Here is a 14,276-nt window from a genome sequence, read left to right as displayed (position 1 = left end):
TTTAACACGGTTCAAAAACAAGATGCATTTAAAATTCACAGGATGCACCAGCAGACAGATATTTGTGGGCACTTTTTCTTCATGAAGCTATGAGCAAATGCCCATCCAGTGGTCATTCACCACTCACGTAAGCAATTGTTATTTCTGCCTGACCTTTGGTTGATTATATTTTTTTGTTTTTTGCTGATGCTGATAGTAAGTAAATATATAGTATGTAAAATGGTCATCTGATAGGTGAAGAACCTTGAAGCTCAGAGTTGAAATAATCTGATTAGAATATAGAGGGTGCAGTGCCAAGGGCATGCTGGGCTAGCACTCAGGCCTACCGACTACCCAACAGGGTCTTCTCCCATTGTTACATCACCTGATTGGAGAGTGACTTGTAGGAAATACTACCTGACTAATGTACCCTGCATCCATTGTATTCTTTCATAGATGAATGAATGTTAGGCTTACTATTTTATTACACTATTAAGGAGTGGGATATCTTTAATTTACAATCTCTGTGCTTCATTCTTTGTCTACCACTGCTCAAAAAATGTTGCTTGATTTGACCCACCAAGATATGTGAAAATATGATTTAAATAAAATAATAAGATTATTCACAATGCAAAAGTTAATCCTCACAAAAATGCTTACCAGAGTGTTCTTTTAAATAATGAGCTCTCTTATTGCCTTAAAGTTCAGTAATTAGATGTTCAACAATGTGATAAGTACGCACTGTTTTCAGAAGGCACATATAGATAAAAATGATATACATATTTGGCTCAACCAAAGTTGGAGGTAAATCTTCCTAGTTTGTTTTCATTTTAGTTCTTCTTTTAAACATGAAATTTAGTTGACTAACACTTAAACTCCCATTTGTATATCATCTACAATTATACATCTTTGTAATTCAAAGTAAAATATTCCAAAAACCCTCATACTAATAGGAATAATCAAAAAGTTTGGTAAAATTTTGGAAGAGCTCAAAATTACAGGGTTACATAAGTTATTTAAGCAGGGCTTTGTCAAAGTCATTCATTTGATCAAGTGAACACAGACAGACTGAAATCTACAGAATAAAAAAGAATTTAAAAAATACATATGATTAAAAATCCAGGGCGAGAAGCTGAAGGGTGCCAAAACTAAAAACAAACAAAAAAATTTTAGTTATATTACTTTTCCTCTTCAAACCAGACTGGAATTGAAGTTAATATATAACTTTGGTATCTTAATGTGAAAAGTTCTAGTATTTAAACTTTCATTCTGTTCCATCAAAAGACATCTTGGGATTACTAATTACTTTTTGCAGAAACTGACAGAATGAATCTGTTGGTGGAGATAAAGATATATATGAGATACAAAATCTATTATTTAATTTATAGATGCACTAAACAGTAGCAAGGATATGAAATATTTCAGCAGCCATTACAGTGTACAAAGACAAATATGCATGTGTATTTACAACACAGATTAAGGCAAGATAAAAAATAGGCAACTCTCACTTCTAAGTAACTGAAACTTAAAACTTTAAATTTTATGAATTTCTGTAGCTTAAATTACTCAACATGCAGGAGCGTTCTTAAATACAAGTATGACAAGCAGAAGCATTAGAATTGTGTTAGGAAAGGTAGTTAAGGTATAAAACATATAACAAAGTACAGATCTCTGTCCTGTTATGCTGAATTTTCATCTCAAAGAAATGGGTATTTTTTAGGTTTTAACATACATAATGGTAAAGGTCAAATTAGAGACAGAGCTGTGCTAACAAAAATGCCCCACTCTTAATTCATGCCTCTGCCCATCTTTTGAATATTTTTAAATTGACCTTTAGCATGCAGAAGAGTTAATGAGGTTCTACTCCTCCTACTCTACCTAAGTTTGCTCAGCTGATTCCTTGCCCTCGATAATGGCTGCAGTGCGATGAACTCGTCACTGAAAGCGACTGTGTTGGAGTACATCTATAAAGTGGACAGAAAAGGGATGGGACATACAACAAGTCAGTGAGCTGTATTTATCATCTAACAGACAGACACAGGACAAGCTTTGTAAAGACATTTGTTCCTATAAGACCAGGAAGTACCATACATGGTACACATACATGACTGACATTTTGTAGGGCTGTTGGCTTTGCTATCCCAAGAATTTACTCTTATTACCACATTGCTATTCTGCAGGAAAAACTCAAAATCAAAAACTCAATGCTGCCAACTCTTCTTGTGATATAATTTTTCTTGCTACTATCTGGATGATAGCAAAATGAAGTAAGGAACTGACAGCTTTTTAACAATTTTCTTATCATTTGAAATTAGAGGTGACAGTACAAGTCTGATACAATAAAAATTACTGACTATAGCAAAAGAATAATATCACACATGGGATTTAAAGGACCATATACTGTCTTAACAAAAACAGAAAAATCCCCCATAGGCTAGGAAAAATCCCTGAGTGAAAGTAGCGATTTCCTCTTTAGATTATTTTTATATGTTCACTTTTTATGTAAGTACGATTGATTTACAATGTTGGGCCAATCTCTGCTGTATAGCAAAGGGACACAGTTTTACACATATATACATTCTTTTCCTCTTTAGATCAGACCCCAGTTGAACATCCAGTCAAATCATTTAAAAGAAATTTAGTGGGGGTAGAAAGTAAGATTATACTGGCTTTCACACATAGAAAAATGATTGACTTAACTCCATTTTTAAAATCAACTAACCCATGGTAAAAGAACCAAAATATAAAGCACTTTTAACTTTTTCTTGTTTAAGGGTCCATCTTAAGGTATCAAATACTTCCTGTGTAATCCTTTAAAAAGAGACCTATAAAAATAATAAGGACTAATATTATCATCTTGTATTATCATTAAGAAATCTCTTTGAAAGATTAAGTACGTAAATACTCTGCCTAAAGAAAATTTCCAAGGATAAATGTAAGTAATTCTGATTATTTACTTTTATAAAAATTTAAGTTTTTAAGTGATGTCATTAATCTATTTTGGTGAAATATAACTTTAGGCAAGCAGACAAGACAAATGTTCTTCATAAAAGTCTAGAAAAATAGTCAATGTATTAAAAGTAGTATTCTATTATCAAGAATATCTCTGAAGCTTAGAAAAAAGGCAAACCTTTCTGATAAACATTTAAGTAATATCGTGCACAGTGGAAAAGTTTGTCCATATTCGGATACAGATAAATGCATAGGCAGACACAGTAATCAGATTATGCAAATTTTTTCAGCCGAAGATCAGTATTAGAGCAGCATTCTACTCATTCTTATAATTGTGTTCTTACTGAGGACTTACTATATACAGACCCAGTTGCTTCATATTAATTGTTTATAACAATCATGTAAGGTAGTAATTATTATTCTGATTTTATATAGGAAGAAACTGAGGCTTACGGAAGTGACTTAAGAATATACATTCTATGGTTAAAACAGTATTTGAATTAAGTCTGTCAGGCTTCAGATGCCTGCACTGCTTCAATGGTGTTAAAATGTATACTGGCTAGAACTGAGTGACCAAAGCAAGTAAATGCTAAAGAAATGTTAATATGATCAATTGAAATTAAAACCATATACTATTTAAGAAGCCTAACAAATCACTAAATACTTAGGAAGCACTTATTCTATTTGTAGCATTAACACACAACTAAATTTCCAAAATTTAAACAAAATTTGCTTTGCATACAACAAACATGCAAAAACAACAACCCCCGCCCCCACTCCCCATCCACAACAAACACTCAATCTAGGAAGAATTAAACAATTAATAAACTTGGTGTTTACAGGGGCATAAAAGTTGATTAGAATGTGTTCCTGAGGATATATATTCAATGCCATGTACAGTTAACAGGACAAACTAGTATTTTCAGGTTATGTACAAGTCAAATTACAAAGATGGTACATTCAATTAAATAGCTTTTATTTCTTGAGCATCACTTTGTCTGAATATTATTTCATTTAATCTTCATTACAAATGTAATGAAATAGACATTTCTGTCATAATTTTACCCATGAGGAAACTGAGACTTAAAGTCAGAGGACCCAATGGTAGAATGAGGATTTTGAACCCACAACTATCAGGTCCTTAAGAACATATTCTTAAACACTATGTAAACACTGTTAATACCTGTTGTAGTTTAAATACTTTAGTGAGTATTCAATGAGAGAAAATATTTTGTAAAAATCCATTCTGTAGAAGTTATTTAGGTTAAAGAACTATTTCTTTCTTTTGTTGACAACAATATAACCTAAAGAAGTACTACTGAAATTCTAATGATTCTAAAGACATGGATATATATCCCAATTATATATATTTGATAGAATGCTGTGATATTACTTAAGATATATTCTTACTATTATTTGGCTATAACTTGATAGTTTTATATTTCTAATCTTCTGTAAAATTTTTAAAATTATAATTTTTCAGGAGTCAAAAACTTAATACAACTTTAACAGTATCACATTTAACAACATTTATATTGCAAAACACTTGATACAGGAATAGTTAATTTACTATTTTCTAATAGGAGCAAATTATAATGACAACTATTTATTAAAGATTCCTAATTAAAAGGTACCATATATAAAATGTGGTTACCTGTGCCTTTTCAATATTTGTAGGATGGAACTGTCGGTCAAATACTTTCTTCACAATATCAAGAAATAAGCATGTAACAACCATGAGGATTATGGCAAACCAAGCAGAACCACTTGATAGGAGCTGAATAAATACAAAGTACATATTCTGGGAGCTCAAAAATGGCCTGCAAAGAAAGTGGGCTTAATAAAAGAAGAAACTGACAAGACAGATTCTTAAATCAAGACATTAAGTAAACTCACTATATTCGCAGGTTACAATTTTAGGTTATATGGAGGTAAAATGTTCAAAATTTTGAATCAATGTAATTTAATTAACTAATAAAATGTGATACACTTTCATTGTCAAAAATAAAATCCAATTTAATTTGCTTGAATGACAACTACAGTTTTTATAATTAGGAAAGTGGCAAGTAGTTGACTTATTCTATCCCAGTGGTAGGAAATGCAAAGAATTATGTAGTAATACATACTTAAGAGGTTAAAAAAGCAAGAAAAAGTATGTAACAAAATGTTTTCTACTAAGCAGCTATAAGCTTGATAACCAAAATTTTAGGTTGAAAAGCTCTAGTTAGAGGATCTTCTCTACACACTTATTTTAAAATAAATGTACTCACAAATATTAGTTCTATATAGTAATAGGTTTTGTCAAGATACCATTTTTGGGGTTTTGTACATATCACTTCAAAGCAGTATGGGGAAATACAGGAAGAAATGAAGATTAAAAACAAATGATAGTCATGAGCATCCTTTTATAATCCTAATGAAAGTTAATGTTTAGCCAATCCAAGTTTTTTACCTGCTGTTTGTAATATTTTGCCTGATACAATATTTTGCAGACACAGTAGGCAATGTAATATAAATACCCTAATTCAGAGACTTCAGTTGTCCCTGACTTATCAAAGAATTTTAGGTTTCTTTAGGATAAGCACTCATTTTTGACCAGAGAAGCTGAATATCTGATTTTAGCAATGAAGATACAGCATACTATTTACTTTTGAGACATAAGTTAACTTATTCATGAAACTTTAATGGTTCTATGTGACTTATTTTATTATATACATTAGTAATAATTTAGAGGTATTAGTACTATGGTTAGCATAAAGAACATTAATTTTCAAGTAAATCTTATTTTTAACCTTTGTGATCTTAAAGAGTTCAGTTTCCAAATAGAAAAAAAGGGACAGTAAGATTATTGTGATGAATCAATGTAATATCTCAGGTAAAACACTAGAATGCAGTAGATAGAGTAATTGTTAGTTTCTTTTTTCTTCCTTATTAGTAAGAGCAACTGAGAGAACTAAATTTCTTATCAGGATAGGGTCTTAAAACTATTCTGAGCTGAATTTGTTCATAATATAACCTATCATAATAAACATTTATTAGAGTTGAATCAATATAATTAAAATACAGTATAGTAACTCACCAGAGAATCCCTCCATAAAACAAAGAAAACACAAAATAGAATAAAATAGATCCCCACGTAACAAGATGATTGATCCAGGTCCAAAAATGAGTTTCCAAAGCCATCTAAAATAATAAATTAAAAAATCCTTAATGTAAATTAATAAATCTTTAACTTCTCAGATAAAAGCCAAGAATAAGTGACTAAAAAGTTCCTGTGGCAAAGTCTCTCAGAAGACAAATATTAATGAAAGGCTCCTAGTATAAAATTGAACAATTTCAAGTTTACACTATTTTTCTTCTCTGAGGAAGCAGCATTAAAATTTTATGAGTACTTTATCAACTCCATGGGCTCAGCCAGCTTGTGTTATCTTGCGTTACATAGAGAGAAGCATAATTTCACAGGTGGGTATTGAGGACTTAACTTTCCTTTGACTAGAAAAATCAGCTGAGGCTTTCCAAAATATTATGAATTAAAAAATGAATTCATAATGAATTTTTTGACAAAAATTAAAATGAATTATCAAACTAGCCATCCATGAAATTATTTATGACTGTAAAAAGAAAAACTATATCACTAAAGAAATGAAGAAAGTTTAGAACTATATAGACAAAACATGTCCATGCTTCTAATTTCTGTATCATACCTTTGCCGTTACTGTAATAACCATGACTGTGAACACCAAGGTGCCAAATGTCCAATTTCCAAACATCTAAAACATAAAGAATAAATTAGTATTGTATTACATGTTAAAATGATGCTGAAACAGAAATGATGCAAAGAATAACCACATTCTTTACTGAAAATCACTTGCATCATTTACGTCAGGTACATTTGAAATCTGACTAGATTAGTAAAGTTAAAGGATAATGAGAAGAAATTCCATAAAGCATTATTATGTTTATTATGTAAATGATCCTTTGGATAATATTATCAGACTGGAAACTCAAAGACAGGTTTGAGTTATATGGCACAGACAGTTTTTAGTGAGAATTATACAGCTGTTAGTAACTGCTTTACTCCTGTCACACAGTAAATATGATAATAAACCCTGTTCAATTATAATTATTTTCTCAAACCATTCCAGCCAAAAGTCACAGGAGAATACCTGCCACTGTATTTCTGGACACAGCATAGAAAGATCAAGTAAAAAGAAATTTATACACAAAACCAACACTTGCAAGGAAAGGTAACGGCTAGTGGAAATGACTCAAAGGGTTCCATGTAAAAATGCAGTTAATGCCAGTCAGATAGTATTGCCCTGGGCTTTTTAGCCAAAACTGACTAAGATTTATTAAAAATGCAGATTCCCCAAAGAATATCAGGATTTAATTTCCACAAGTAAGAGCATAACCAGAACTTTACGTCAATTTAGGTCACCAAGTGGTCATAATCTTTACCATTGGTTAAAAAAAAAACTATCTAAAAGACGAGTCATTTAAAAGCAAATGTGTTCCAATGGCAATAAAACTTATCTAAGTAATTCAAAATAAATGACAAACTCAGTGCTTAAGACCCTGAATAGCCAAAATAATCTTGAAAAAAGAATAATGGAGCTGGAGGAATCATGCTCCCTGACTTCAGACTATACTACAAAGCTAATGTAATCAAAACAGTATGATACTGGCACAAAAACAGACATATAGATCAGTGGAACAGACACACAGATCAGTGGAATAGGACAGAAAGCCTGGAAATAAACCCACGCACCTACGGTCTAATTAATCTATGACAAAGGAGGCAAAAATATACAATGGAGAAAAGACAACCTCTTCAATAAGTGGTGCTGGGAAATTGGACAGTTATATGTAAAATAATGAAATTAGAACATTCCCTAACACCATAACACCATATAAAAAAATAAAATCTAAAGAAATTGAAGACCTAAACGCAAAATTCCTAGAAGAAAACATAGGCAGAGCACTGACATAAAATGCAGGAATGTATTTTTGGATCAGTCTCCTAAAGTAATGGAAATAAAAACAAAAATAAACAAATGGGACCTAACTAAATTTTGCCAGCAAAGGAAACCATCCACAAAACAAACAGACAACTTATGAACTGGGAGAAAATATTTGCAAATGATGCTACAGATGAGAGATTAATTTCCAAAATATACAAACAGCTCATACAGCTTAATTATAAAAAAATAAATAAATGGGCAGAAGACCTAATAGACATTTCTCTAAAGAAAACACACAGATGGTCATCAGTCATATTAAAAATTGTTCAATATTACTAATTACAGGAGAAATGCAAATCAAAATTTCTTACAATGAGGAATCCCCTAACATTGGCCAGACTAGCCACTATTAAAAAGTCTACAAAAGGATTTCCTAAGTGGTCCACTGGTTAAAAACCTGCCTTCCAATGCAGGGGATGTGGGTTCAATCCCTGGTCCAGGAAATAAGATCCCACATACCTAGGGGCAACTAAGCCTGCATGCTGCAACCACTCAGCCTGGCGATCTAGAGCCCATGCTCCGCAACCAGAGAAAGCCCACACAGTGCAACAAAAAGCCAGCATGCCAGAACTCTCCTACACTGTTGGTGGGAATTTAATTGATGCTGCCACTATGGAGAATAATGGTCCTTAAAAAGCTAAAAACAGTTACCATATGATTCTGCAATCCCAATCCTGGGCTTATAACCAGAGAAAACTACTTTGAAAAGACACATGAACCCCAATGTCCACAGCAGCACTATTAACAATAGCCAAGACATAGAAGCAACCTAAATGTCCACTGACGAATGAATAAAGATGTGGTGTATATACACAATGGAATAGTACTCAGTCATAAAAAACAATGAAATAATGCCATTTTTGGTAACATGGATTCACCCAGAGATTATCATATTAAGTGAAGTTAAGTCAGACAGAGAAAGACAAATATCATATGATGTCACTTATACACAGAATCTAAAAAAACAAAATGATATAAATGAAATTGTTTATAAAACAAAAATAGATTCATAGACACAGAAAACAAACTTATGTTACCAAAGGGGATAGCAGGGTTGGGTGGGGAGAGAAGATAAATTAGAAGTTTGGGATTAACAAAGATAAATTAGAAGTTTGGGATTAACATATACACCCTACTATATATAAGACGTGTGAACAGTAAGGACCTACTGTATAGCACAGGGATCTTGTAATAACCTATAGTGGGAATCTCAAAAAGAATATATATATATGTATACATACAACTGAATTACTATGCTATACATGTGAAACTAACAACACTGTACGTTACCTATACTTCAATTAAAAAAAACAAATAGCTTAAAGGTAAAATAGCAACCAATAAATAATGGTTCTTACAATCAACGATGAAACATTAATATCCCTTTATTTGAGGGTATTTTGGGGAGCTTATTTGTCAAGAGGAAAATTATGGAAAAGGAGCAGACAACTCTGCTCCTTTGAAGCAGAGGATGATTTAAAATTCGAGCATTTAAGGACCTAGAGGGAGCTGTAGAAAACAAATTCACATTCTCTTTTTTGGGTAAATTAGCAAAGTAATTTATTTCAACTGTAGCAATAACTTATGACTATTCCCCTCTGATTTCCCCTTGAATTTAGTTTAACTGGTGATGAAGTGAGTGGCAGAGGGGATTTGGGGATCTAGCTAAAGAGAAGTTGGGTTGGGCTTATTACTTTGGCTTGTGTTAAGTAGAACCTATTTATGTCACTCACAATCATCTTCACATATACTTAAGTCTGTACTTACAGTTTTATGTTTTTTCACTGAAAGAGGGCCTGCCAAAATGAGTAAGGTTTAGATTACTCTACTAAACCTGGATCTGCTCCTGCTTGGAAGGGACAGATGCTCAAAATATTTTCTATCACAATGTTTTGTTTTTCTTTAATCACTTTTTTTAACTTAATTTGCTACCTAATTATTTAATAAAGCCAACCATCTATTTTGAATTAAAGATGATTCATTACTCACTTGTAAAGCCAATCAAGAAAATAGTAACTGAGAATCTATTCCATGCCAAGTACCATTCTAGGCCTTGGGGAATGAAGCAGTAATAACGTAACATTCCTGACCTCATGGAGCTTGCATAGCGGAAAAGGCAGAAAATAAACTTAAAAATATACACTTTCAGGTAGAGGCAGGCACCATGAAGAAAAATAAATGTAGAGTAAGGGGTTGGGAAGTGACAGAAGGTGAGAGGGACAGGATTTTACTGGAATGGTCTAGAAAGCCTGAGTCAAGCCAGTATAGTTCAGGAGACCTGAAGGAATTAAGGTTCAGCCACATGACCACATGAGGGAAAAGAATCTAGGCAGAGAAAGAGCAAGTGCAAAAGTCCTATTGCAGGAATAAATTAGTCTGAAGGAGCAAGAAAACCAGTGTGGCTGGTGTAGAGTGACTAAAAGGGAAGGTGGTAGGAAATACGGCGGAGAAGGCAATGGCACCCCACTCCAGTACTCTTGCCTGGGAAACCCCATGGACAGAGGAGCCTGGTAGGCTGCAGTCCGTGAGGTCGCGAAGAGTCGGACACGACTGAGCGACTTCACTTTCACTTTTCACTTTCATGCACTGGAGGAGGAAATGCCAACCCATTCCAGTATTCTTGCCTAGAGAATTGCAGGGATGGAGGATCCTGGTGGGCTGCCGTCTATGGGGTCGCACAGAGTCGGACATGACTGACGCGACTTAGCAGCAGCAGCAGCAGCAGGAAATACAGTCCAAGAGGTAGTCCAAAATTTTTTTCATTTTTATAAGATCACTTGGGCTGCTGTGCAGAGAATGGATAGTAGGAAGGGGAAGAACAGAAGCAGGAAGAAGGCAGCGACTATGGTCCCTGAAAGACTGAAAAGGAATAGTTGGTAATGAAGCCAAAGTAACTTTATAGAGACTGAGAGAAGATACTGTGGCAGGCAGGAAGGCTTCAAAAATTGTACCCAGTGGTTGAGTTCATAAGGGCTGAGGCATGCTCTTGGATTTAGCAATAATGTGGGTGGTGCTGACCATAAAGAACATGGTTTGGATGGGAGTGCTTTGGGGAAAAGCCCCACAGGAGTACATTCAAGGGAAAAGAGGAGGCCAGGAAGTAGAAATAGTAAAAAATATAACTTCTTCCAATTTTGTAACAGGTTTCACTATACATTGATCTATAAGACAATTACTTTCTATAGAGTTAATCAGTTGTTCAGTTCTCCAGTACAAACTATCTCTTTATCATTCATTTTAAACACTGACCAACTGTTGGGTGATACCATAAGAAGCAAGGTATATTTTTCTGTTCTCTGTATATGAATAATTTCCTATTGATTGCTTAGAGTATTATTAGTGCATAAATATTCTCATGAATCAGAGAATATGCAGGGAAATTATGCAATGAACTAGATAATCAAAGACATTTCAATCATACAAGCTTTAATTAAAATAAATATATATCTACTGTTAGGAATTAAATTGCATATGTGTCTTTAATGACCTGATTGGTAATTACAGTGGTTAAATCATTTGAATTAAAATAAAGATACTGGCTTCTCTGTTTAATACATATATAAAATAGTATATTTCTATCTTAACACAGAGCTATTATCATTTGATGATAAGGTTTCAACAGCTGATGACATGTATAGTGTGAAAGAGTAATTAAAATCATTAACATTAAAAAAAAAAGTTTTGTAGTAAAAACTACAAAAAGGTTTTTCTTTCTCAAAATTACAACCTAGGCTCAAACCTGAAGACTAGACAGTCATAAAAGAAAGAGGCAACAGCATTCTAGAGAGGAAACACAGAAAGGGCTTTAAACTCTAGAAATGAATGTTGCATGCTCTGCGAGAGCAAGGGCAGTTTAACTTACATGGTTAAAGAGAGGGTTTGTGGGAGAAGTAGGCTAGATGGGATTGAGTAGGACAAAGTCTTCAGTAAAAAGACTTGACAGTAATAATAACAAGTAATACTCTGAAGATTGAGTACTTCTGTATACTAGCCACTATGCCTAATGCCCTATATATATCATTTATTCCTCACAGCAAACCTCAATTCAGTTCAGTTCAGTCGCTCAGTTGTGTCTGACTCTTTGCAACCCCATGAATTGCAGCACGCCAGGCCTCCCTGCCCATCACCAACTCCTGGAATTTACCCAAACCCATGTCCACTGAGTCGGTGATGCCATCCAACCATCTCATCCTCTGTCGTCCCCTTCTCCTCCTGTCCCCAATCCTTCCCAGCATTAGGATCTTTTCCAATGAGTCAACTCTTCGCATGAGGTGGCCAAAGTATTGGAGTTTCAGCTTCAACATCAGTCCTTCCAATGAACACCCAGGACTGATCTCCTTGAGGATGGACTGGTTCGATCTCCTTGCAGTCCAAGGGACTCTCAAGAGTCTTCTCCAACACCACAGTTCAAAAGCATCAAATCTCCTGCGCTCAGCTTTCTTCACCGTCCAACTCTCACATCCATACATGACCACTGGAAAAACCATAGCCTTGACTAGACGGACCTTTGTTGGTGAAGTAATGTCTCTGCTTTTAATATGCTATCTAGGTTGGTCATAACCTTGCTTCCAAGGAGTTAAGTGTCTTTTAATTTCACAGCTGCAATCACCATCAGCAGTGATTTTGGAGCCCCCCAAAATAAAGTCTGACACTGTTTCCACATCTATTTGCCATGAAGTGATGGGACCAGATGCCATGATCTTAGTTTTCTGAATGTTGAGCTTTAAGCCAACGTTTTCACTCTCCTCTTTCGCTTTCATCAAGAGGCTCTCTAGTTCTTCTTCGCTTTCTGCCATAAAAGAGGTGTCATCTGCATATCTGCGGTTATTGATATTTCTCCCAGCAATCTTGATTCCAGCTTGTGTTTCTTCTAGCCCAGTGTTTCTCATGATGTACTCTGCATATACGTTAAACAAGCAGGGTGACAATATACAGCCTTGACGTACTCCTTTTCCTATTTGGAACCAGTCTGTTGTTCCATGTCCAGTTCTAGATGTTGCTTCCTGAACTGCGTACAGGTATCTCAAGAGACAGGTCAGATGGTCTGGTATTCCTATCTCTTTCAGAATTTTCCACAGTTTATTGTGATCCACACAAAGGCTTTGGCATAGTCAATAAAGCAGAAATAGATGTTTTTCTGGAACTCTCTTGCTTTTTCGATGACCCAGCAGATATTGGCAATTTGATTTCTGGTTCTTCTGCCTTTTCTAAAACCAGCTTCAACATCTGGAAGTTCACGGTTCATGTATTGCTGAAGCCTGGCTTGGAGAATTTTGAGCATTAGTTTACTAGCATGTGAGATGAGTGTAATTGTGCGGTAGTTTGAACATTCTTTGGCATTGCCTTTCTTCGGGATTGGAATGAAAACTGACCTTTTCCAGTCCTGTGGCCACTGCTGAGATTTCCAGATTTGCTGGCATATTGAGTGCAGCACTTTCAGAGCCTCATCTTTCATGATTTGAAATAGCTCAACTAGAATTCCATCACCTCCACTAGCTTTGTTCATAGTGATGCTTTCTAAGGCCCACTGGACTTCACGCTCCAGGATGTCTGACTCTAGGTGAGTGATCACACCTTCATGATTATCTGGGTCGTTAAGATCTTTTTTGGACAGTTTTTCTGTGTATTCTTGCCACCTCTTCTTAATATCTTCTGCTTCTGTTAGGTCCATACCATTTCTGTCCTTTATCGAGCCCATCTTTGCATGAAATGTTCCCTTGGTATCTCTAATTTTCTTGAAGAGATCTCTAGTCTTTCCCAATCTGTTGTTTTCCTCTACTTCTTTGCACTGATCGTTGAGAAAGGCTTTTTTATCTCTCCTTGCTATTCTTTGGAACTCTGCATTCAGATGGGAGTATCTTTCCTTTTCTCCTTTGGTTTTTGCTTCTCTTCTTTTCACAGCTATTTGTAAGTCCTCCTCAGACAGCCATGTTGCCTTTTTGCATTTCTTTTCCATGGGGATGGTCTTGATCCCTGTCTCCTGTACAATGTCACGAACCTATGTCCATAGTTCATCAGGCACTCTATCAGATCTAGTCCCTTAAATCTATTTGTCACTTCCACTGTATAATCATAAGGGATTTGATTTAGGTCATACCTGAATGGTCTAGTGGTTTTTCCCTACTTTCTTCAATTTATTAAGTCTGAATTTGGCAATAAGGAGTTCATGATCTGAGTCACAGTCTGCTCCTGGTCTTGTTTTTGCTGACTGTATAGAGCTTCTCCATCTTTGGCTGCAAAGAATATAGTCAATCTGATTTCGGTGTTGACCATCTGGTGATGTCCATGTGTAGAGTCTTCTCTTGTGTTGTTGGAAGTGGGTGT

At 34.8% G+C, this 14,276-nt stretch overlaps 1 protein-coding gene across 14 annotated transcripts in view; it reads right to left on the bottom strand.

The window, feature by feature from the left end:
* ATP11B (ATPase phospholipid transporting 11B (putative)) overlaps positions 1-14,276 on the bottom strand; it is a 115,375-nt gene that overhangs the window by 14,286 nt on the left and 86,813 nt on the right. For 8 of the 14 annotated variants that reach the window (XR_014077176.1, XR_014077180.1, XR_014077178.1 and 5 more), the window contains 4 exons: positions 6,636-6,701; positions 6,011-6,114; positions 4,586-4,751; positions 1,858-1,943 (listed from right to left, as the gene is read on the bottom strand). Coding sequence is in view for 9 of the 14 variants with exons in the window: in XM_081571105.1 (XP_081427231.1) it covers positions 1,858-1,943; positions 4,586-4,751; positions 6,011-6,114; positions 6,636-6,701 (422 nt within the window). In the remaining 5 variants the exon portion in view is untranslated. The remainder of the gene's footprint in view (positions 1-1,857; positions 1,944-4,585; positions 4,752-6,010; positions 6,115-6,635; positions 6,702-14,276) is intronic. The other 6 variants (XR_014077179.1, XM_081571102.1, XM_081571099.1 and 3 more) reach the window with 1 other exon arrangement.

This window comes from Giraffa tippelskirchi, chromosome 2 (assembly GCF_054371585.1).
Source record: "Giraffa tippelskirchi isolate mGirTip1 chromosome 2, T2T-mGirTip1v1.2.pri, whole genome shotgun sequence".
NCBI lineage: Eukaryota > Metazoa > Chordata > Mammalia > Artiodactyla > Giraffidae > Giraffa > Giraffa tippelskirchi.
Note: the sequence above shows the minus strand (reverse complement) of the source record. Positions and strands in the feature narration are given on the sequence as shown.